The following is a 25,139-nucleotide window of genomic DNA, read 5'->3' as shown; positions in this document are numbered from 1 at the left end:
CTTCAAAAAAGACAGAAAGGGACAGGACTCTGTCATGGATTCATAGCATGTATTTTAGTATTTACACGTTTGTAGATTGGTTATTTTATGTTGCTTTACTATGTCATCGCCTAGAGTACCAGGGGCTCTATTCTCATTTCTTTCTTGTACCTCTCCTTGCCCTTTCTTCTTCCGACAAGTAGATGGTACAACAGCGGCTCAATCCGTGCCTGTGAACCAACCACATCCATAAACACTGGTCCTTGGTCTATGTCAAGTTCCCTGAGTAATTGATGAGCAGCACCACCATTGAACTTAGTTATTCTGTGTCTTTCTTGCTCCCCAAAAAGATCTTGTGGAGAATGTTCATCAACCCAGGGCAGATGGGAGGTCCCATGCATTACCAAGCTAAGAGAGACTTTCTTTGCCTAAGGTAGAATTGTGATTTTCTTGGTTCCTTTCTTTTTCAATCAATTTCTGATATACACACCTAATCATATGCATTACACACTCCCTAATTTTGACTGCCTAAGAGTGTTTAGTCAAGGGGTTGAGGAGGAGGATCTTACAATTGACACCTGACTCAAGAATGGATGCAAAATTGGTGGGATCAGATTAAAACTGTACATTACTTAGCCTTTTCTACAGTAGGGATTTTTCCTCTTCAGATTAAGAATTTTGTAACTGTCAACCAAAATGGCCCTGACAGGTACATTCTCCAAGACAAACTCCTGCCTTTTCCACAGGTGTTGTCTCCTCTAGCTTTTGTGGGCCTTGACATGACCACACTTTCCTATCTCATTTTTCAGTCACCAAGGGAGCAAAAGATCTGTGCAAACAGTGCACAGAGTAATCTGTTTCTAAGACTGTTTACTTTTTTGTAATTGCAGGTGGCATCAAGAAAAAGACAAAATGGTATATATTGTAGATTCACTCTGATGAAAATGGTATATATTGTAGATTCACTGTCTGATGAAAAAATATAAGAATTGTGGCGCTTACATGCTGGCTTTTGTCTGGAGTGCCGCCCTGGCCCCAGCCACCTGTTGGGAATGATGCTCGCAGTTTTAGTCAAATAAGTTGATTTTCCAAGTAACAAAATTCCACCATGTTTCTACAATCCCTGGAGTATTCTTGTAGTGACAGAGGGATGGAGTGTCTGGGTGATCCTCTGTGACAGTCCTGGAGTGAGGGTCATAGGCTGTGGCTATGGAGGAGTTCCCAAGAGGAGATGGGACTTTCCTCTGCCACTGCAGGGTCTAGAGGAGGGTGAGGAGATTGTAGAGAGTTCATTGTAGAGATTTGTTGAGGAAGGAGCAAGCAGGGAAGGTGCACCCTCAGTGCTGGGGCAGCCACAGCTGATTCTCAGTCAGGCCTTTACACAGGCTGCACAGGGGCAGCTCAGGTTAATAGTCAGCGGGATATTGGGGTCACACACTTAATTCATTAATCCACCAAAGCAGCAGCTCAGACAGCCACTTTCCCAGTTAGTTTACGTTAACTGCTCATCCAGGGTTGGTCAGTTGACTGAAAGCTAGTTCTTGTCAGAACCGTCATGTGACAGTTGCCATGGAATGTCTGGGCTTCTGAGGCAGAGAGCCAAACAGATACTGGTCACTCAGGGTGGTCCCCTAACCATCAGGAAGGCTCACCAGGAGGCAGGTGACAGTGTAAGCATGCTGGGGAAGGTTGAACACAAGTTTCAACATCCCTTTTCCTTCTGAGGGGCTTTAATCCAGGTAAATTGCTTCATTTTTGGATAAGGGATTGAAATGTGGAGGCAAGAGGCTGGATCATGGATTTAGCCCCCACCAACTTTTCTTTTGGTTTGGATACATCATCCAGGGCATCAACTTTTTCCCCCAAAGAAACCTGTCATTAAGTTGTTTTCAGGAAGAGAATGATGGAGGATCTTGATTCAGGCATCTGGGGTCTGATCTACTGGTCTCAGGTTTTCCGATTTCTGTACCCAGGGAACCAACTACATTCCTGCCTCAGATCTCTCATTCATCAGTGTTGTGACTCCGGACAGGTCACTTAACCTCTCTAAATTTAATTGCCTTCAACTGCAAGAGGTGTGCTATGTCCCCTGTTCTGCACCCCGCATAGGGTTACAATGGGGATCACAGGAGATGAAAACAGACATTCTCCATGAACTGTGGGCATCCTTCCCATGTAAAGGTTGGAGAATAAGCTTCCATCCTCCCCTGTTCTGTAGCCATCCCCTCTCTGTAGCCAACCACCAGCAACATGTAGCTTATTCTTCAGACATTTAATAACTGAAGTCTTATTGAGCATTTGTGATGAATCAGTACTTGGTCTTAAAGCTTTACTTGTTTGTAATAATGATAGTCCTATAATATAATAGTAATAAATGGGCCCTTCAAGTTTTCATATGACAGCGCAGAGAACTGAGACACAGAGCAGTTATGTAACTTTCCCAGGGTCATGTGACATCTAACTGGGATTTGAACCCAGGTCATCAGGCACCTGCACCCATGCTCTCTGTCACTGTGCTCTGCTGCTTGTGTTGTCTCATCTAAATCAAAGTATTTTCCCACACAATCCAAGTGTTTTAAGTGAACACTAAACTGCGTGCTTTTCTGGAAGCACAACTTTAATGCAAGTAGTTCTGTTGGGCAGCCTGTGAATAATGGTATCAAAAGTTTGAACTGAGAATAACTTATTATTGACTTTCCTGTGGTCTTCTGCCAGCAGTATGTCAAAAGCTCTCTCTAGTGTGATTGCATATCCCAGGATCTAACCTTATGGATACAAAGAGAAAATTGTGCTTTGTTTAAGGAAAGATACAGCCCAATTCCAGCAGTGGGTAAGAACAGTGGGCATCTTGTCACATGCCAGGGTGCACCACACACAGGACTCCATTGAAGGTGCTGTGGAAATTCAATGTGTAAGTTAATTTAAGGATAATCATCATAATTTTTCCATGTCCCTTTTTCAAGACAATACTATAAAAATGCTAAGCCATGTCTTTCTTCATTTACATAGGAAAAGTTTAACTTACCAAGTCAATCAGTAGTGTTTCAACTACAGGAGTAAAGATGCATTTATTGTCCAAATTTGGCTCACATTTAACAGTAAACCATGTGTCAAACTAATATTTATATATCAGCTGCTCACTTAGCATTAGCCAAAATAGATCTCTCATGGAAATACTGCTGCCATATTATTCTTTAATTAGTAGACTTTACTATTTAAAACAGTTCTATATTAACAACAACAACAAAAATCGAGCAGATAAAGTTTTCATATCCTTCTGCCCACCTGCCAGTTCCTACTGTCATTAAAATCTTGCGTTAATGTGGAGCATGGAACAGTTAATGAACCAATATTTACACATTGCTGTTAACTCAATTCCTTAGTTTACATTAGGGTTTATTCTTTTGCTGTACATTTCTACATTCTACATTCAAATACATCCTGTCTTATGTCACCATTACACTGTCATGGAGGCTGATTTAACTATCCTAACAACACCCTGTGCTTCACCTATCTTCCATAATTGATTAGGACAAAGTATTAGCCAATAGTTACAATGGAATGTTTTACCTAGAATTGAATCCAGTCACCTAAGAAATTATTGCATGTAATCAAATGAAAAATCATATAGAAAAGAGGATAATTGCAGTGGTAAATATATGTACCTTTGGAGAGTGAAATTGTTTTGGGAGGTGACAAGAAGATAGCACCAGCTCAGCAGGATTTCACAATAGGTGAGAGGAGTAATGGAAATGTGTAACTGAATCATTGCATGTAGTTTAGGATCATTTGTGACTATTTCACATTGCGTTAGGCTGCTTTTTTTCTACAAAGCTAAATACTTTTTTTCTCATTTATTTTCTGCTGTTTTCATTTCTCTCTCCTTCTTCCACTAAGCAAGACTGGCCAATCTCAGTTCAGTCTATGCTTTTTAAAGAATCACATCCATACACTCCAGCCACTTCTCTAAATAAAGCAAAGCTCCAAGAGTATTTCATGAGCAACACCACCGCTGAAGGACTGTTACTCTGAGTCCTCCTAGCACCCCAAGACAACAAGTCGGAGGAGCTTCCTACTGGCAGGGCAGACAAACAGGCTCCATGAAGTGCCAAGGTAAGGTTGTGTCTCATAGAAATATTGTCTTCTTGAATTTTTAAAACTTAGTTTCAAATTTGAAAATATGACAATATACATTAATTATGCTAGAATACATATCTTGGGAGAATAGAGGGGTAGAAGATTATAAACTGAATATTTACATTCCCCCAAAAATCCATATGCCAAAGCCCTAAACTCGCATGTAAATGTATTAAGAGGTGAGTCTTTTGGAGGGAACCTTGGATGAGGTTATGAAGGTGGAGCCCTCATGCTGAGTTAGTATCCTCATAAGAAGAGCAAGAGAATAGAACTTCCCTTCTCCTTACTGTGTGAAAAAACAGATACAAGGGGGTGGTGTACAGGCCATGAAGAGGCCCTCCCCACACACCGAGTGCACGGGCACCTTGTTCTTTCCCATCCTCCTCTCCAGAACTATGAAGAATAAATGTCTGTTATTTAAGCCACCCCGTCCATGGTGTTTTGTTACAGCAGTCTGAACTGACTAACACAAACTCTTACACACAGATGCAGGATTCAAGGGGGCATTTAAAAATGGCTGCATCACTGAACCATCCCTTATTGCCTCGTGGTTAACGTTCCCTGCCCACCTCTTCAGCAGCCTGGGTTCTCTTCCTGGTCATGGAACCACACCACCTGTCTGCCAGTTGCCGTGCTTTGAGGGCGGTTCACATAGAAGAACTGGAATGACTTGCAACTATGATATACAACTATGAACTGGGGCTTTGGGGAGGAAGGAAAAGAAACGGCAGAATCAAGTTATAAACTGTGTGGAAGGGGGACTTATCCTTAGTAGCAATTTCTCTTTGGATTAAGAATTTTGTAATTGTAGACCAAAATGGACTTGAGAATTACAGCCCATAGGAAAAGGTAGTATTTTTCCATATGTCCCGTATGCTTCTGGTGCCCGTGGCTTGACTACTGCTTTCTCTCTGGTATTCTATACTCACTAAGAAGACACAAGATCTGATAAAACCTACACAGCATGATCTGACCCTCAGTGTTTTCTTTTCTGTAATTGTAGGTGACTTCAATGACACGTGAAAATGGTCTGCATTCTGGAACACTTACATGCTGAGGAAAAAATCCAAATGAACAGAAAGGTGGGGCTTTCTTGCTGGCCTTAGTCTAGAGAGCCTCCATGATTCCAGCTTCCTGCTGGGAATGAGGATGGGGAGTGTGATGTAAGAACTGTTTTCCCAGGTAAAGAACTCTGGCAACATTCTGCAGTCCCTGGAAAAGCTGTGTTCCCTTCAGGGGTGTGGATTTGTGTGCAGAGGGCCTTAGGGGTGCCTGTGTGTGAGTCTGTGGGATGTTGTTGTGAATGTGTCGGGAGTGCATATGACAGAGAATGTCAGTTCTCCATAGATACGTCCTAGTTACACAGCACAATTGTAAGTGCCACCATCCTCAAAGAAAACCCCATAGCCACTCTATGCTTTACATACATTGACTTGCTCATCACTCACCACAGCCATATCTGTGGGTGTGTTTGCTGTTCCCACTCCTCAGAAAATGAGGTGCAGTGATGAGTGACCCAAGCTCTTGAGCTCCTGTGCGAAAGAGTCTAAGTGTGTATGCAGGGCTGTGGCCCCAGTGTTGAGGCTCTGAACTACTTTATAGCCTTCATCACTCCACAATTGGATCATTAGTCCCAGTGCAAGGGTGTCCCAGCATCCATCCATGTTCCTGAATCACCTGGGCATACAGAGGTCTCAATCACTGTCCTTCATTATAAGGTAGCCTCTGTGGTCACATCACACAGATCATATATTGGTGCACATTACCACAAATGTTGGCATAGTAATTAGCAGAAAAAGCATGGAGAAAGCCCACATGCTTCTGGTCAGCCACAGATTCTGAGAGATCCAGACACCGTGTAGAACAACCTCACCAACTTTTGATGGTGTGGGGTCATTCCTCAGCATCTAGGCCAGAATAGATAAGAATATAGGTGATATTTCAATGGTATTTGATAAGATTATAAAAATATGGCTAAGAAGTGTTCAAATTCTGTGAGCTATCACCCCTGGGAAGATTGTCACATAAGAATAACAGTACTACTTGGTTATTACCCTGGTGCCCGTCACTCATTGTAACTCTCTTGTATAGCTCGGTCAGAGAGCATCACTGCTCACCCCAGCCCTCCTCTCTGTAATGAACTTGCCCACTCCTGGCTGGCTAGTGTGAACCTGGCCGGCTGCTGACCAATGTACACACACATATAGTTAGAGAAGCAAGACTGGAAGTGAAAATATCACGTGCGTAATAATGTTTAGTTGAAATGGTAGGACATCCGTATTTTCCAAATTTCTAAAATTGATTATCTTTATGGCAAATATTTAGTGAATAAATAAAAGAAAAATTTTCCTGGAATTAGATCAGTCTCCCAGTGTAAGGTTGCTTTTCATCAATTGGAAAATCTCATACAACCGAGGGGAAATGCAGCATACATGGCTCCATGGAGGCTGAGATGGTTTGAAGGAAGTCAAGAAGCCAGTGGCAGTTAGCTGGATTTAAACATGGGAAAGAAGAGTGATGGGAATTCGTTTAATCATAGCGTGTATTTAATTCCATTTGTAAGTGGAACACTGCACGTTGGTTTAAGCTGTCTTTAGCTCCAAAGCTGAGGATTCTGTGTCTCATTCTTCTCCTTTTCCTCTTCTCTTCTATGCTTCTTCTGCCAAAGAGGATGACCTAGCAGCAGCTTATTCTATGCTTGTTAATCAACCACATCCATACACTCTAGTTCTGTATCCATATCAAGCAGGGGTCCCTGAGTAATTCCTGAGCAACACCACCAATGACTGACAGTTAATCTGTGTCCTCCTCACTCCCCATGAGGGCCTTTTGGAGGAGCGTTCTCATGAGAGAGTGGAGACCCCATGTAATGCCAAGATAAGGCTGCCCATCTTTGTCTGAAAGAGATATGGTGGCTTGTTAGTTTATTTCTCTTTCAATTGAACTCTTGTATGAATATCTGACAATGTACATGATAGAAGATACACACAGTTTCGTTGTTGGGGGTGAGTTGTCAACTGTGACTCTTTTATCAACTGATGCCTGATTCAAGAGGACATTCACAAATAAGAGCATCAGCTGACAAACTGTGTGGTAGGGACTTGTCCTCAGCACAAATTTTCTTCCTGGGATTAAGAAATTTGCAATTGAAAACCAATAAATGGTAAATCATCCTGGAGAAGCCCATGCTTTTTTCACTGGTGTGTTCCACACCTGCTTTAGGATCTTTGACTAATGATGATTTCCCATCAGTTTTCTAAAGTCACCAAGAGGACAATTCCCATTGAGTGGAATCCTGGCATTGACCAGGTCAAAGAGAGAGTCCTGTTGGGGGTTTTTACATAAATTGATATTTATATATTGCAAATGCTTAAAAGTATTTTATATGAGGTAAAATAAATATATATAGAAGCACCAAAATATGAGAGAACTTAATAAATGATTATAAGGCAGTCACCTTAGTGACCACCACCAAGATCATTCCTTCTTCATCTAACGCTCAGTTAGTCTCAGCTGTACAAATCACTGCAAATTTACCACTGCATATGTCCCTGTGTTAATGTCCTTCTAGGCATTTCATCATGTGAATTTTATCAATTCCTCTGGAAGGAATCGTGAGAATAATATTATTTATTGTATAACATAAAGTATGACTTTGGAAGGTTATTGCTTGGTAAAGTATAACTTCATGTTTTTATTCATGCATCATTATCACTTTTATTACATTTAATATGTAATAATTAATTTAAAAGAATATGCTTTATATTCTTTTTAACTGAACACCCCCCTGGTTTCTTGTACAAGGGATACAAAGTTTTGATCTTGCACTGAACCTACAGAGTTTCTATTCAGCTGTGCAGATGTTTAAAAACTCCCCAGCCCTCCCAGATGACAGCGCCAGTGAGGGGACATTCAGAAAGAGGGGCCAGGAGAGGAAGCTTGTGTCAGCCTCACAGAGGCCTCAGAGTGACCTCAGCAACTGAGAGGGGCCAACCCCTGCTGTGACCTGACCTTGTGAGGGGTTCCTGTGAGGCTAATTCTGCCAAGTGCTACATGGGCCTGTGAACAGTGGGCACGCCATGCCGGGGCCCATCCAGCAGTGGGAGGACCCCCTGCCTGCACCAACTTCCCTCATTGTAGTTGTGGAACTTAGGATGGAGGGCAGGGGAGAGGTGGCAACTGCAGAATGTGGCATTTAAACTTGAAATGCCTGTGGAATCGAGCATTTGTAGATTAATCTGACCAGATCTTTAAAAATCTATTTCAAGCATGGATAAAAGATTGAAATAAAAATTAAATGGTGCTCATTCAAGTTGAAGAAAGTAATAATTTTGCATACTTAGTTTTGTGGCATATGCAGTCCACACCTAATACACCAGTGTTTCTAGTTGCTCTCCTTGCCACCATGGGGTCCTGTGGGAGGCAGGTCATGCCAGGCCAGTGGGGTGCCAGGGGACATTTTTTAAATAATATTTTAATTAAAAAAAGTTGTATCGTCTAGAAGGATGTAAAATGAACATTTAACTCTCCTCTACCCTACAGATATCTATATCTTCTGTAAACATTTACTTGGGCACTATTCCATAAATTCTCAATGTACCTTCAGGAATTTCTCTATACGTTGTTAAGAAATAACCCCCCTCAGTATTTTATGATAGAGTTGTTCCCATGGCTCTGTTCACTTAGCAAGGCATCTTGCACAGTTTCCCAAGTTCCTGCATTTGGGAGATTCTCGCTGGGGTGTTTACTTTTCAGTTGAGCCACAACTGGAAAAAAAATCCAAATGCCCATCAACTGATGAGAAAAATAACAAGATGCGGTCCATTCATACAGTGAAAAACTACTCCTCAAAGGAGAGGAGCTAAATATTGATAAATGCTGCAACATGGGTGAATCTCAAAAACATGGTTTGCAAAATGCCAGACACAAAAAACTACACAATGATGATTCAGTTTATATTAAATATCCTTAAAAGTCAAATTTACAGGAACAGAAATGAGTTAGTGGTTGCCTGGAGCTGGATGTGGGACATGAATTGACTGCAAACTGGTGCTGTCAAACTAGTTGGGCTGATGGAAATGTTCTAATATTGGATTATGGTGATATGTGATTTGTTAATCTATGAAAACTCAGCTAAAGTAAGTGAGATTTATATCATTAAAGTATACTTCAGGAAATAACTAGCAATGTGTGCAGGGTTGGGAAGTATGTGAAATAAATTTGGCAAAACATTGATTGAGTTGAAGATGGGTGATGGGTATGTAGATTCATTACTCAATTTCTCCTATTTAGTGTATATTTGAAATTTCCCATAATAATAATAAAAAGGCTCCACTGAGTGTGGTGTAGGATGAAGGAAATGCTGGGGTGTTGTGAGCTCTGAGTTTGTCCCTTGGGAGGAAGCACCTGCTGTAACTCTAACTCAGGCCTCTGAGCTTGGGTGTAGGGTCCATTAAACCTGAATTTGCTGCAGGCCTTGCTCACCTGGAACAGACCGACAGCGCCCCCTGGTGACATCCTCGAGAGAATATTAACAAAGATGGGAATTATTCAGAACAAAAGGTCCTGTTTCTTTCAGTACGTAAATATTTTAAAAATATTTTCATTATTCCACTTTATTTGGCACATAACACCATATTCATTGCTTGTCTGTCTTTGCTAATCCTTGTCGGTACTTTTTTCTCCAGTTGTACTAAATATCCTCCCCAATACCTGAAATTCAATCTAAGTGTCACCTGTTCCTGAGCCCATCTAGGGAGGTCTTTATTCATGTATTGCAATTTTAGTTCTGGAACTTCCCTTTGGTTTGTATTTATAACTTATGTTTAATTTCCAAGATTCTAGCCTTTTTCCTTTGTTTCTGCAGTGCCTATCATTGTCCCTCAAGGTGTTTTTTTTTTTTTTTTTTGAGGAAGATTAGCACTGAGCTAACTACTGCCAATCCTCCTCTTTTTGCCGAGGAAGAATGACCCTGAGCTAACATCCGTGCCCATCTTCCTTTACTTTATACGTGGGACGCCTAGCACAGCACGGCTTTTGCCAAGTGGTGCCATGTCCGCCCCCGGCATCCGAACCGGAACCCCGGGGCCGCCGAGAAGCAGAAGTGCACGCTTAACCACTCTGCCATCGGGCCGGACCCTGAGGAAGCGTTCTTAAGGGTACAGTCAGTCACCCCCTGGCCCCATCACACAATCGAGAACTGCCTTGATAACTGAGTGTGACAGGTGTGAGAAGAGCAGTTACAGGGGTCTGCATCCACCCAAAGGCAGTCACATGCTCTAGACTGTAATCCAAGGCTTCTTGGTTCCCAAGGGGCTGGAACCCTGGGTTCTGCTTGTCTGGAGTGGAAACTGTGCATTTCTACTCTGCTTGTGTGGGGTGCTGAGGCATGGGAGGTTGGGTCCTGGGGAGGGGAGGTGGCCAGCAGCAGGGGCAGACATCTCACCTGGGGCAGGAGTCAGGCCACCTCAGTACAGGCCAGCGCCTGGGGAATGACCATGAGTCTGACTGAGAGCCCAGGGATGAAGTCCCTCTTCATCCACTGCATGGAGTAGTCCGGCAGCCAGGCCAGGACGGGCAGCCTCCTCTCCACAGCCACAGCGGGGCAGCAGCGGCCTATGGGGCCATGCAGGCACCTGAGGGCCTGGCCTGACCCAGCACCTTCACAGAAGGAGGCAGCCTGGGGTGGGCGTGTGGGGACACAGACCAGCAGTCAAGGTCAGGACTCCAGAGACCCCAGCAATAGGCAGGGGTCCAGGGCATCAGGAGAGGCACAATCTGTCTCCCCTCCAGGGGTCTGAGCCTCCCCAACTTGCTGGTCTGAGAGGAAGCCAACAAGCTGTGCAGAGGGACCTCAGCAAAGGTGGAGCACCCCCACGCCCTGCTCACCGCGCTCCCTGAATCCCCCTGCCCAAAGGCGAGGTGCCTGCTCTGCCTCCATCAACGTCCACCAGGAAAAATATGAGCAAAGTTCTCAGTGAGAAGCCTAAGCACAAATCTGACTCAAGATTTCTCCCTGGAGAATTAGTTTTTTGTTTTTCTTTCCTTCCCCAGGAATTTAACCAGGAGCAGTGTAGAGAGAAGCAAGGGCAGGGGGCACCCTCTTCTGGTTGGCAGGGTGGGGATGGGGGACTGGAGGCGCTGAGGGTCCTGAGATTTTCCAAGAGCCCACCATGGCAGCCTCCACCCACAAAGGACACTGCAGCGCTGCACGAAGGGCGGTCACTCATCCTGAGGCCGCCGACCCCCACCTGCGGCCCTAGAGGGGCCCCAGGGTTCTATTTGGTCCGGGAGAACTTTAGAGGCTCCTTGATTAATTCAGGTGCACAGCATCCTCTAGGATCCCAGCTCCCTGTATTTAGAGCTGGCCCAGGACCACCCCTCACCCCAGACCCCTGCGACACTGCTCTGGGCAGAATCCTGCTCCCAGCCCGCTGAAGGCGCTTGACCTGAAGGCTGGGTGTCAGCAAGGCTGAGGGCAGCGGGGACCTGCTGGAGACATGGCGGGTGGGGAATGGAGGTCCAAGCGGGTGGCGTCCGCCCCGTGGGATGCCACACCGCACCCCGCGTCCCGCGCTGCCTGCCCCCCACCCCTGGGCCCCGCACGCCGACCCCTGGGCACTCACCTGGCGCCGTCTCAGCTGAGAGCCTCCGGACACGACCACAGCGAGTCCTCAGGCGTCTGAGAATCAGAGGAGCGAGGCGCGGGGTCTAGACTGCGGCGCTCAGGGACGGGGCCTGCGGGGCACGTGACCGCGGGGCGGGGCCGGGGCGGCCTGCCGGGCTCCGCCGCCTGTCCCATCCTGGGCTCCGCCGTCTGCCCTGGGCTCCGCCTGTCCTGGGCTCCGCCGTCTGTCCCATCCTGGGCTTCGCCTTCGTTCCACCCCTGGGTTCCACCGCCTGCCCTTGGCTCCGCCTGTCCTGGGCTCCGCCGTCTGTCCTGTCCTGGGCTCCGCCGTCTGTCCCGTCCTGGGCTCCGCCATCTGCCCTGGGCTCCGCCTGTCCTGGGCTCCGCCGTCTGTCCCATCCTGGGCTTCGCCTTCGTTCCACCCTTGGGCTCCGCCGTCTGTCCCATCCTGGGCTTCGCCTTCGTTCCACCCCTGGGTTCCACCGCCTGCACTTGGCTCCGCCTGTCCTGGGATCTCCTGCGCGCCCACAAACGTGCCGCTGAACCTCGGTGAGGGCGTCCTGCGGACCTGCTGCTGCCTTGGGCGCCGCCCTCCCTGGACGCCTGCTGTCGCCCCCGGAAGCCCCCACTCGCCCCTCCCCACCAGCGGTCAGCTCAGTGCTGACCCAGGAGGCCTTCAGCCCCCACTGCCCTTCCTCCCAGTCTCGCCTCTGCTGCCCCCAGATGCTTTCTGGCCGGCTCCTGGGAGAGGAGTGCAGGGGAAGGACATTCTCAAACCCTTTCTCCCTCATCATGGTTGGAAGGCTGGCCAAGGCCGCCGCAGGAGGGACATGTGATGGCTCCTGCCTCCTCAGTCAGCAGCATCTTGACTGGGTCTGGCTAGACCCTTCCACAGCACCTGCAGACTGTGATTGCTGGGTGACTATAACTCATGATTTATGAGGCCAGCCAGAAAGATTCAGTATAAGCACTCAGAAAATGCAATAAAACGTTTTGAATTTGTCCTGTCACTTACATTACATTGATTTACTTTCATTAGATATTTGTGAGAGGCAATTATGTTCTCGTTAAAATGGCCTTCGGCATCAACTACGGATTAGTCAAGACCTAGTTTTGTCACTACTGGTGGGATAACCCTGAGCACCTTGTTTCGTCTCTCTAGCCTAGATTTCCAGCTCAGTAAGTTGGAGGAAAAGGTAATTATTCTGACCACAAAGCTGGTAGTGAAGTTAGATGGTTAGACAGTCTGTCCGTTATTTAGGGCTGCTTTTTGCCCACAACAGGCCCTCAGTAAGGATTAGATGACATTTTCAGAGGAATTTATGAAAAATCAATAAATAAATTATAGTGGAAATCTGATTCAAGCTTCTACTTCTTCCTAACCACTGAGAAACTGGGAATCCCAAATGAAACCTTATTGATGTGCTTCCAGAATTTCCACTTCCCTCAAAAGTAAAATTCATGGTCCTTATGAAGCTGCCAGCCCTTCCAGCTCTAACGACCCCTCCGCTCCTCACACAGATCAGGGCTGGGCACCCGGGGCATTGAAGACACAGTGTGTGGAGGAGACAGTGCCTTTCCGTATCTCACAGATGGCGGGATCTGCTGACCTCCGTCTGTTTTTGCCCCCGACAGGATTCCTCTGGGAGACAGCGGGTGTGTGAGGCCTCATCAGTATCTGCACACATGCCCAAACTCCGCTCACCTCTCCTTTCAAAGAGGCTCCTTCAGTGCTGTCTCCACCGTGTCCAAGGCCCTGTGTGCAGCTGATAACAGGGAGCCCTGGTGTCTTCCTCAGCTTCCCCTCAGTCCACCCCTGACTCAGGCTGACGTGAGAGCTCAGTAGTGGTTCAGGGGACCTGGAGCTGGTGGCAGCACTGACCATTCTCGTTGCTGTTCTGTGCCCAGATCTGCATTTGCTGCTCTGGCTTCCTCATCCCGTGTCCTCTTCCTTACAGGTTGGGGGGGGCATGATGGCACCTGCCCAGGCAATGACAGTGGCACACAGAGCAATTCAGCAGCATGAGCATGATGCATAGCCTCTATCTGAAAGAGCCTGGTTTTCAATCCAGTTTTGTTTGTTTGTTTTTCCAAATCTCAGACAAGATCTTTTTCAACTCCCCTCCAGTGATGGGTGAGTTTTGGGAATTGGGGTAAGATGAGTGAGACTCAGAACTTGCCCCCAGGGAGGGACCAGGGAGGAAGCAGCTGCTGGGTCCTTTCTCAGCCCTGTGAGGAGACTCCGCCCAGCCCAGACAGGACACAGCTGCAGGGTCCCCATCAGCACAGGAGGCACCAATGTTCCAGCCCTGGGAAGTTTGGGGAATTACACAGCGGGGGCACCCACAGTGCAGACCCTGGGGAGAACCACAGCGCCCCCTTCTGCTCCCGAGTCAGACTTCAGCTCTGGTGGAGATAATGTCAGGGGCACTGGCCTGAGACCTGGTCACTGTCACCACAAACATCCATGGGCCATGCACCCTACTGTGAGCCAAGATACTGATATAAATTGACTGTTCAATTTCTCAGAAAGCAGAGCAAATACTTCCCCAAATTAGTAAATTATAAAAATCTACCATATAGTTTATATATCAAGGTTTTGATAAGTTTTAAATTACACTAATAAAAAGGTAAATGTCTGTCACAGTTAATTGAGTGATTCCCCAAATCACAGGAGGTGAAAAGTGTGAGAAATGGATATCAGGGGAGCATCAACTATCTCGCTGACATCCTTAAACCTGAACTTTCCCATATGCTTCTTTTCCTTCTTCATCTTCATTGTGTAATGACGATAAGCATCTGGCATATGGAGCAGAAGAACAATGTGCTATGGACCTAGCTTATGCATATTCATGAAGAAATGTTAAATATTAACTTGTTCTCCATCATCATTAGTGGATGAGAGTAGGCCTGTCAATGCTGTTTGAATAAAAAGAGTCTCAAAGCTCGTGGTGGCGTCTCCGAGTCTCACTGTCGGTTGATGTATTTTGGAGCTGAGCCTCCCCCCATCATCACAGGCAGAGAGGGAGAAAGGAATGAAAGTCTTGGAGGAGTCACCCTAGAGGGATGGACACAGCCTGGGAGAGGCTGGAGGAGGCACATGGAGATGAACCTTTGGATAGGAGGATGGGGCCATGGACCTCCCCCGATGGTGGTGTTACTGTCTCCACCCTCTCACTGGCTCTCCTGCCTCGAAGGGCTGAGCCGTTCTGAGCACAGGAGGAGGTGTTGGTTGCACTTCCCCATGGGTTTACAGCACTGTGTCAGTGTAATACCCATATACAGAGCACAGGAATAGTCGGCCTCATCCTCAGTCTGGGCACCCGTGATGGTGAGGGTGACTTTGTTCCCAGAAATGGACCCAGAGAAGCGATCAGGGATCCCAGAAGGGCGGTTCTTTGTGTTGTAGATAACTGTGCGGGGAGCCTGGCCCAGGATTTGCTGGTACCTGAAAGGATAGTTACTGGAAAAGACGGACCCAGAGCTAACGCCACAGGTGAGTGTCACCTTCCCTCCTGGAGACACTGAGAGTGATGGCTCCTGGACCACTACAGTCTGAGAATCCGCCCCTAAAACCACTGGGAGAGAGACAAGTGTTGTTATGAGAGACAAGGGTCAGCCTGAGACCAAGCTTTTATGTGTCCCCCAAGGATGCAATGTCCTTTCACCTTACCTGAGCTGTAAGCAAGGAGCCGGAGAAGAAGCACCGTCCAGGCCATGGTGGGGACACTCACAGGACGTCACCTCCTGTGCTCCTGGGCTGGAGTGTGGAGTGTGGTGTTGGTCCTGTGCCCAGAGAGATTCACAGGCCATGTTTCTTCATGCAAATTTGTTCCTGCTGTGTAATCGTGCATCTACACCTTCTTGAACATAAGCTCAGAACAATGTCTCCACGAGATGTAAAGAATGAAATATGAGACATGAATGGGTGTGTCAGAGCCAAGATCGAATGTGGCTCCTGGAGGCCCCAGGTGCAGGAAGTAAAACTTCAATGTGGACACTTGTTGCCAAAGTGTGAAAGACGCATTAGAGTATTTTCCTTGATGGCCCAGGGAAGAACCCTGTCCTCTCAGGAGCAGTCCAACAGCGTCCCCTGCTGGGCTCAGAGCCCATGTCCTATGACACCACCCAGCTGTCCTGGAAGGGGTTGCTGGCTTTTGCAGATGGGTTTTTTATGATGTCACTGCCCAGGGCAGTAGATTGAGTAAGTCTTCTCTGTGACGTTTGGGGTTGAGACATTGATTTGTCCATGTCACTCATGTCTCCTTTGGTTCTCCTCAATGAGGGGGAGAACTCCTGGAAATCAGGAGTCCCACAAAGTTCTGAAATCAGGTGAAAGTGAGAAGTACAGCTTCTTTAAGTTTTCAGAGCTCAGAGAATTATCCACTAACCCCTGGCTGGTACCAGGAGACATACACAGGACTAGGGTGAGATCACCTGGTTCTTCCAGGTCATAAACGCTGTACTTCAGCGCTTCTCATCCACAAACAGCCCCTGTGGAGGCTATTTTCTTTCTGGAAACAAAGTAATTCTGTTTGCATTGAGAGCTAAGTATCTCCAACTTCCCATGGAACGGGAGCTTTTTGTGGCATTGGGGTTGTATTTAGCTCTGTAACAGTGATAATCAGCCTCGTTCTCAGGCTGGAGCCCAGAGGTGGCCAAAGAGGTCCTAGTAATAATTGTGGATCTCGAGAATCAGTCTGGAAACCCTGGAAGGTACCCACTGCTGTCCTAGGTCACACAAGTAGGGGCTCTGCATGAGAGTCCTTGGTGCCATTGCCATGGTGACCCCCAATGTCTCTGCTGCTCCCTGTGCAGGAGAAGGTGACCTTGGATCTGGGCCCATCAGGAGCTTCACAGGAGGAGTCACACAAGCACACACTGGGGAGTCCCTGCGCCTGATGTTCACAGCCCCGCCCCACGCCCTGGGTTTTTGGAAAGCTCCAGTGAGGTATGAGAGGAGAGGTGGATACAAGTCATAGCTGTGGGCTCAGGGAAACCCAGTCATGGAAGGCTCCTTGGGTCCTGAGTGGTGTCAGCTGTAAGGTCTTATCCATGGACCTACTTCACCCAACTCCTCTGGAGCAGGCTCGGCATTTCCCAGCATTCTTTGAGCATCCCCCACCCTCTCATGACCCATAAAGAGGTTCCCTGGACACAAGTCCCAAACTGCCCCTTTGACTAATGCCCCTCTCCCTGACTTTACAACTGAAGGCTCCGGTGCCAAGTGAGGATTCCAGGCCAGCTCTGTGCCTGAAATTCCCCCCAAGCTCTTTCCTCACTCAGCACCTCACATTGCGGTGTGTCATCTCTGGGACACAGTGAGCCTCGCTGTCCCTGGGCACAGGAACCTGGGGGATGGGAAGGCTTCTGACCCCTCACAGAGCACAGTCCATTCTGTGTTGGTCTGTCCACCTGTCTTCAGGGTCCCTGGGCTCTGATGACGGTAAAAGCTAGGGAAGTCTCATTTTCCTTATTTCAAGAGAAAAAAAAAATCTCTGGTTTTATTCCATATGAATAACCAGGCAACATTTCAGCGTCATCATGAATTTTTTCTTTTTCTTTTTGTGTTTAGTTTTCCTGACACTTCAGAAACATGGAATGAAAAATTGGGAGTAGACGCTCTATGAAGCAGAAGCACTTCCGAATGTCATTTGTATATGTGCGAGTTACTTTAAAACTTAAAACTGTCATGGAACAAGACTCTGAGCAGGCCCAGGTTTTTGTCCCTAATTCCCCATCTCTGTGTGTCACTGTGAGAGACACTACTGTGCCAGATCTGATGGTAAGAGTCAGCCTCGTCCTCAGGCTGGAGCCCAGAGATAAGCAAAAAGCCTGCATTGGCCGAGGCATCTTTAGATCCAGACAAGCAACTGGGATCTGCTGATCCCAATCACATGCTTGAGTCTGAGTAGCAGCACAGACTGGGATAGCTGGCCACACTGACGCCCCTGCTCAGGGTGCAGGTGAGTCTGGCTGTTGTTCCTGGAGATGCAGAGAGGGAGGGCAGCTGGGTCAGCACAGGCTGGGAGAGGGAACCTGAAGACACAGACAAATATGGGTGCTGGGCAGGGACCAGGGTAAAGTTTCTCAGCATTCTAAGAAGGAACGGAGTGAAAATTGGGGATGTCTACTACTCGGAGTCCTGTCCGTACCTGTTCAGTGAGAGAGGACCACGAGGAGGAGAGGAGTCCAGGCCATGGTGCACACAGCCCCCTGGTCCCCACAGTGGGGCTAGGATGCCCCCGGCCTCCTTTTCTTCTCTACCCTCTGCCACAGGAGGGGCTGTCCATGCAAATGGGTTTCCATCCAGTGCAAGCCCAGCCCCTCCCTGAGCCCTGGTGCTGGAGCTCAGCTAACACCACACACTGAGGAGGATGGAGGCAGGCTTCACCCCTTAGGAGAGCCCTGGGAGGAAGCACCTGCTGAGGCAACATGAAGGTCCCTGCACAGGGGACTCTGCCAGGCCAGAGAGGGCACAGCTGCTGAGTCCCCATCAGTGAGCACAGGGCCCAGCTACCAGGTCCAGGTTCCTTTGAGTGAATGGTCCTCACTGAGCAGCTATGTAGGAACCACAAGGACTCCCACAGCTCCCCCTTCTGGTCTCAGGGCACACCGCTCACCATGCCCAAAAGCCCTGAGAGCCCAGCTGGTTTCTGCAGCTCACCAGGTCCCTGTCTCTGTTCACACACCCATGGTTAGATTCCTAGATACAGGTATTCTGACACATGTAGCATGATTACTGCAGTTTCTCAGTCCCAGAAGGAGTCCTGTTTGGACATGCTTGTATGTACATATATAACTACTTAGCGTTCATTCTAGAAAATGCCAGGTGGCCCAGATGTGCATCAGGTCAGGTGTCACAGATGAGGGGACAGATACGCTGGTTTGAAGAGCGTGTAGGGACTGTTTAGGGAAAGAACGTAGACGGGAGTTTTCCAGGGATAAAATCAGTGATCTATTCCAGCGAGGACAATTGAGCAATCATGCCGAAAGTCATGTAACGCATTTAAAGTCTTGATAGAGATTAGATTTGATTCAGCGACTGGGAAAAAAGCATGGCCTTGTTAGGCTTCACCTTTACCAGTGAATATGGAACGTACTTCTTTATTCTATGAAGTGAGTTGTATTTTCTTAACTTTGTGTTCTTCTGCATATCTATGTCATATATTTCTTTTCAGGATTCTGCCTTAGGTCTCATACAATTTGTTTATATCTTAAAGAAAACTTTCCTACCTATATTTCCTTACTCATCTTAGTTTGGTAGCAAGCTAAATGGGAGATTTTAAAGTTTTTGCCGATGTAGTGGATGGACAGTTAAATCCTATAACCATCACTTCTGCACTGTACCCCATAACCAGCGCTGCTGGATCTGTGCCCATGGTCCCCACATGTCTAGACTCACAGGGCCTCTTAGTAATGACCTGTGACCAGGACCTCTGCTCCCCTCAGACACTTTCTCCTCGAGGCCTTCAGAGGGACCCTTCCCACCCAGCTCAGGTGGATCAACCCCCTGCCTAACACCCTTCAGTAACTCCTCACTTCTGTTTGCATAAAACTCAACTCCTCAGCTCCCCTAAGGTGACTTCATGGTCTGGTCCCTGCCCCCTCCATGGGCCACCTCCCAGCCCCTCTGCTTATTCTCAGACCTCTAGCCTCCCTCACTTGCCTATAGTTTCAAAAGCGGGCATTCCTGTCCCTTTCATGGCTTCCAAGCCAACTTGTCTTCTGTCTATTGGGAATAGATGGGCTTAAACTTGAAATCATGGTGAAAACACACATTTTGGCAACTCTGAGTGTCTCTTAGCAGGACATACCCACAGTATCAGACAGGAGTAGAGAATTTAAAAACTATATTGTGGACAATTTTGAAGTTACACAAACTACAGAGAATGAGTCAAAGAACGACCTGCACCCATCACCCAACCTCAAGTGTCATCAATAGGACTCAACTTCTTTAATCTCCCACCCTTCTTTATGCCTCATCTTAATACCTAAATATAAAAACAAATTCCAAACACCGTACCGCATCATCGGTCCATGCTTCATCATGCACATGCATTTTTACTGTCCCAAAACCCTTGTCCATTAAAGCAATGCGTCATGACTACTCTCACATAAATGTATTTGCGTTGTCATCTCCTGAATGGTTAGCTTATTTGCTTGTTGTACTGACTGAGAAAGTGAAGGAAGAGCAAGGCATCCTGTGTTTTGGAGCCGTGAGGTTCATGGATGACACATTTGAGTAGAAGAAAGTCCAGACCAGCACGTCCATCCTCAGACAGTCTACTATGGGTCTCCATTCATACACTTCAAGAATCGTGTCTTTTTTGGACACTAAGATTTCAAACCCGTCATTCTTCTTTCATGAGTTTTCCCACCTGGTTCCACTGGCGGATTTGAGGCTAAGGTGTTGCATATTGAATTTCATTCAGCATATGGTGGATTTTGAACTGTGTATTTAGTATTGTGTGACAATCAATTGTCTCACGGGCTCTTAGTTCAGTGAAATGTGAGCAGACATTTAAACAACTAACGTGCTCCCGGCAGTTCCTCTCCTCCTGGAGGTTGTCTTCTATGCTCAGAATCGCTCCACCATCCACCTGCTGCTTCTGTCTGCTGTCTCGTACCCACACTAAGTGCAAACTCCAAGGGTATGTGACTCTGTCTGTTTTTATTAATCTTTGTATCCCATGCTTGAAAAACGCTCACTAAGAGAACAGATGAAGATGGATCTGTTACATTTTCATGTGCATTGTGTAAAGCTTTAAAATATTAATTGCACATCTATTCTGACTAAATGTGTGCTCCACACTCTGGTTGAGAGGAGATTCCATGTGATTGGCTCACAGGTTCTCTGGCCTCATTTGAGTCTGTGCACCTGTTTTGTATAACAGATGGGAAAGTGGAAGCACAGAGAGGTGACACATCCAGGCTTCTGTCCAGTTGAATGTCGGGAACAGGTCTCAACGTCAAAGGCCTCCTAAGAGCTGAGAATATGTTCTTCTAACCCAGAGGATCCCAAACTGGGGTGATTTGGCCCCCCTCCCTAGGGCATTTTGGGGAATGTCTGGAGGTGTTTTTGTGTGTCATGACTTGGAGAGTAGGGTGCTGTTATCTGATGTGCGGACCCCAAAGAATGTTTTTAAACATCCTGCAATATGCAGAACAGCCCCAGCACAGGGAATGACCCAGCCACATTGTCAGTAGTGCCGCGGTTCAGAAACCCTGTTTGAACCAAATCACCTCCATGAAATGATTGCAAAGGAAGTAGGAAATCATCCATCAAGACATGGGGGGAAATTTTGGAAAAAAAAATAGATTCATAAACATGCAATCTCAACATGGATATTCCAGCAGGAGACAAGAAAGAACAACCATCTCTGCTGGGGACAGATTGAGGGCAGACCCAGCATGGGGAGGCCCTGGGGAACTTCCATCTCACTGCCCCACGGGTCTGGAGCACTGTGCGCTTATAGCTGCTGTCATCAGACTGACCGGAGTAGTCGGCATCATCCTCAGGCTGCAGCTCAGAGACGGTCAGGCAGGTGGCATTAGGGGAGCTGGCTATGGAGTCAGAAAACTGATCAGGAACCCTGGAGGGTCCTTTGTCACTCTTGTAGATTTCGCTGATGGGGGCACTGCTGGTAGCAGTGCACATATCTGCTCCCAATGTAGCCACTGCTGTGGGTGCAGGAGATGGTGGCCTCCTGCCCCGGAGACTCCAACACAGAGCTGGTCTGAGTCAGCACAACCTCAGCCCAAGACCTTGCAAAGAGGGAGCAACACAGAGATCAGTAAGGACAGGACAGACTCCGTTGCCAGGAAAGAGAAAGAGGTCATCATGCCAGGAGACGTCCAGGTGACCTCCCAGAATTCCCTGGAGGCAGCCACCTGTGCAGTGAGCTATATGGGTGAGAGGAGCAGAGCCCAGGCCATGGTGGAGATGCCCCCAGACTCTGCTTCCTGAGTTCCACCACCAGGCCTGAGCCCACCAACCCTTCTTGTATGTTACCTGTATTCTCAGGGTGGGAGGTCTCCACTCGAATCTTCCCGTTTCTGGAGGCTGTGGGTGCCCCTCCTTCAACGTTAGCCTGGCCTGCATCTACTAAAAGGAGAGTGTAGGAGAGGAAAGGGCTTCTCTGCAAGGATTACACAGGAACACTTCCAAGACGCAGGGGAGAGAAGAGCTCAAAGCTGAGGACCTGGGGAGCACCAGCGCCCTCTGGTGGATGCAGGGGACTTGTGATCTGAACTGGAGCAGGCGATCAGGGTTCCCGCCCTCTCCATCCTGGACCCCTCGCAGATCCAGCCACTTCTGATTGGCTTCTTTCACATAAAAACATGCATGTCAGTTTCCTCCATGCCTTTTGGGGGCCAAATGATATGTATTTTTATCCTTGAATCACGTTCCACTGTATAGCCGCACCGGTGTTTCTTTATCCATTCACCTGTTGAAGGGCGTATTGGTTGCTTCCCAGTGTTGGCCATCATGAATAAAGCAGCTGGAAACACTTGTGAGCATATTGACGCCTCAGCTTGATCCTTCCGAGGCTTGCTGTAGACTGTAAGTGCTCTTCCACAACAGCATAGTCTCAGAATCATTTAGCCCCTCTGCTGTATTTTTCTGTGAACTCGACTAAGTGCCCCAAAGTGATGAACAAGGACCACAGCTGGCTGCTTGAAATGTGTACAATTCGCAGCCTGTGTGAGTCGTGGACACTGCTCATCCACCAGCTCCTGGTCACCCTGTGGACAGACCTTGTGTAGTTTCACACTATGCACATGGATTTTAGGGTTCAGCTAAGATGAGAGGAACCCCATGCTGATTTCTAGATGTTTTCTGTGAAGGGCGCTCCTCTCCAGAACTCATCCCCGCAGCTCCCAAGAGCCTCGGATCCCTGAGCTCAGGTCTCCGTCTGCTCCACTCGGTGAGAGCCTGTGCGCTGCCTCAGCTCCCCTCTCTGCTCCAGGGGCCAGGCTGTGCATCACACAAAAAAGATGGGCTGATGATACAACTTGTGCCATTTTTTTCCTCACAAAAATAATAATCTTGTTCTGCCTGCTGTCTAATGTTTGAAAGAACCTTTATACATGTATCGGTTTTTCCAGTTGTTTGCAATGGGCAGTTAAATCATTTTTCAGTTATTCCAACATGGTTGCAACTATTTGTGTTTTTAAAATTACATAAATGGTAGTTTCCAGAGATCTTATTCTGAATCTCACTTTTTTTATTAAGACATCTGTGTTTCCTGAAGATGCGTGGATCTGTTTGAGAACTGAGCTCACGATGTGACTGCTGCGTGGCACTTGGACAGCCCATCGTGAGCCCGCTGTGCGTGCGCACAGGCCTCCTCCTCGGCAGGTAATTGAGTTCCATTGATTTCTGTGTGGTTGGTTGTTCTGTTTCATTTCTGCAACCACCGCATACTCTTTAAATTATCTGTGTGTTCAAATAGATCTCGATATCTAATCATTTATATCCCAATTCCTTTTCATTTGTTCACAAAATGCTCTAGGCTATTCTTGGACTTAACTTTTCCCACATAAATATTAGAAAAAATGTCATGTTTCCTGAATATTCTGACTGATACTACACATAATTATTATATTTATACATTAAATAAGCATACATTTCATATTTTTGATATTAATCATTCTCAGCAACGTCTATTTTTACATTTATTCAGGTCGTGTTTGATCCCCCCGTTGGAATTTTTATCTTTTCCCAGAGTGTCCGTGTGCATTCTGTGTCAGATGGTCGCCTGCGGTCTCTGCGGTCCTTGTGGTTAATGAAGACGGCGCTGTGTGTGCAGGCAGAAGGGGCTGCACTCAAGCTCCATCCGAGCCTGGTTCCCAGCAGAGCGGCCTCTGCTGAGGTGTCAGAAGACACACGCTGGGCCTGGGGCTTTACTGAAGAGGTGACTGAGTGTGAGACATGTGCAGAAATGAGACTCTATAGACGGTCCTGGAAGAGTGTGAGCCCTGAGGCTTCAGTGTCTGTCACAGGCAGATTCCACAGGACATCCCGATCTTATGGTCCTCACGTGGGAAGGTGGCCTCATGCTGCCGGTTGCCTCTGAGAGGAATGTTGTTCCTGAAGAAAGATTTTCTGCTGAGTTGAGCTGAACAGGCTGAGTGTGTGATTTTGGCAACAGCTGAATCTAAAGTTTCTTAGTGTCAGTGATCTGTGGAAGGGCCTCAGAGCCTCTGCTGCTCATCACTTTTGAAAAACAACACAGCACATGAAAAGAGGCTCAACACCATGGGGCATAAGGGAAATACCCGTCAAAATGCACTGAGGTATCACTCCCCCCAGACTAGAAGGGCTATGATAACAATGAGAGACAATAACAATCGTTGGGGAAGATGTGTGGGAATCAGAACATGCAGATGGTGTTGGTGGAAATGTAAACCAGTGGGCCATATTGGAAAGATCTGACAGCTCCTCAGCACTGTAACGTAAAGCACCATACATCTCAGCAATCCCGCTCCTGGGTGCCTCTCCGGCAAATGAAGACACATATTCATCAAAACCAAAGCAAACAGGACTTGTACCTGAACGTTGCTAGCAGCATCATGCATACTAGTGAAAGATGACAAACAACTCAAATGCCCATCAACAGGTGAATGCATAAACAAATGGTGGTTTGCTCACACAATGGAGTATTATTTGGCAATTAAAAATGGACTACTTTGCCATGCCACAGCATAGATGGACATCAAAACTCTTATGCAAATGAAATAAGTGAAATAAGGTGGTCACAAAGGGCCACGTATTTTCCTGGTTCCAGCTACATGAAATGTCCAGAATAGGGGAATGTATGAAGACAGACAGTGGATGGGCGGTTCCCTAAGGTTGAGCAGAGAGTCAGGAAGAGTGATGTCAAATGGGTGGGGACGTTCTCTGAGGGAGGATGGAGATGATCTATAAGTAGATTACAGTGACAGTTACACAGCCCTGTAAATATGCTGAGCACTACTGTAGACATTACACTGGGGAGCTTTATGACGTGCAGACTACATCTCAATAAAATTATAAACAATGTGAGAGGGAGCTTCTGCCACTGACTCTTTAAAGTTGGTCTGTGTTCAGAGTCAGACCCTCAGATGTTGACACTCTAGGATGGGCCACAGTCAACCCTGTTTGTAAGAGGCAGTGTGGAGGTGATCACAGGGAATGGGGCATGTTTTGGTCTCGGTTCCCCATGGGTCCAGAGCACTGTGTTATTGCTGATGCTATCGTCCCATGCTGAACAGTAATAATCAGCCTCATCCTCAGCCTAGAGCCCAGAGATGGTCAGCTAGGCCGTGTTGCCGGACTTGGAGCCAGAGAACCGAGCTGGGGTCCCTGAGGGACGAGAACTTCTGAGCATCACAGTTTTGGGGGCACCGT

General features: G+C 47.2%; 1 long non-coding RNA gene and 1 gene segment (V, D, J or C); one reads left to right on the top strand and one right to left on the bottom strand.

Moving 5' to 3' along the window:
* Positions 1-1,515: 1,515 nt before the first annotated feature.
* Positions 1,516-7,294, top strand: LOC138921114 (uncharacterized). Of its 2 annotated transcripts, none has more exons than XR_011433399.1 (4): positions 1,516-1,718; positions 2,782-2,890; positions 3,877-4,092; positions 5,120-6,474. It is a non-coding gene; the product is annotated as an uncharacterized lncRNA (long non-coding RNA). The 2 variants fall into 2 exon arrangements; XR_011433400.1 differs by having other exon boundaries at positions 1,549-1,718; positions 3,881-4,092; positions 5,120-7,294.
* Positions 7,295-14,917: 7,623 nt separating this feature from the next.
* LOC138920978 (immunoglobulin lambda variable 8-61-like) lies at positions 14,918-15,462 on the bottom strand. The segment is given in 2 exon segments: positions 14,918-15,321; positions 15,417-15,462. Coding segments are annotated over 2 exon segments (450 nt in total).
* Between the last annotated feature and the right edge of the window lie 9,677 nt (positions 15,463-25,139).

The sequence above is a fragment of the Equus caballus genome, chromosome 27 (assembly GCF_041296265.1).
Source record: "Equus caballus isolate H_3958 breed thoroughbred chromosome 27, TB-T2T, whole genome shotgun sequence".
NCBI lineage: Eukaryota > Metazoa > Chordata > Mammalia > Perissodactyla > Equidae > Equus > Equus caballus.
This window is presented reverse-complemented; position numbering and strand designations above follow the sequence as displayed.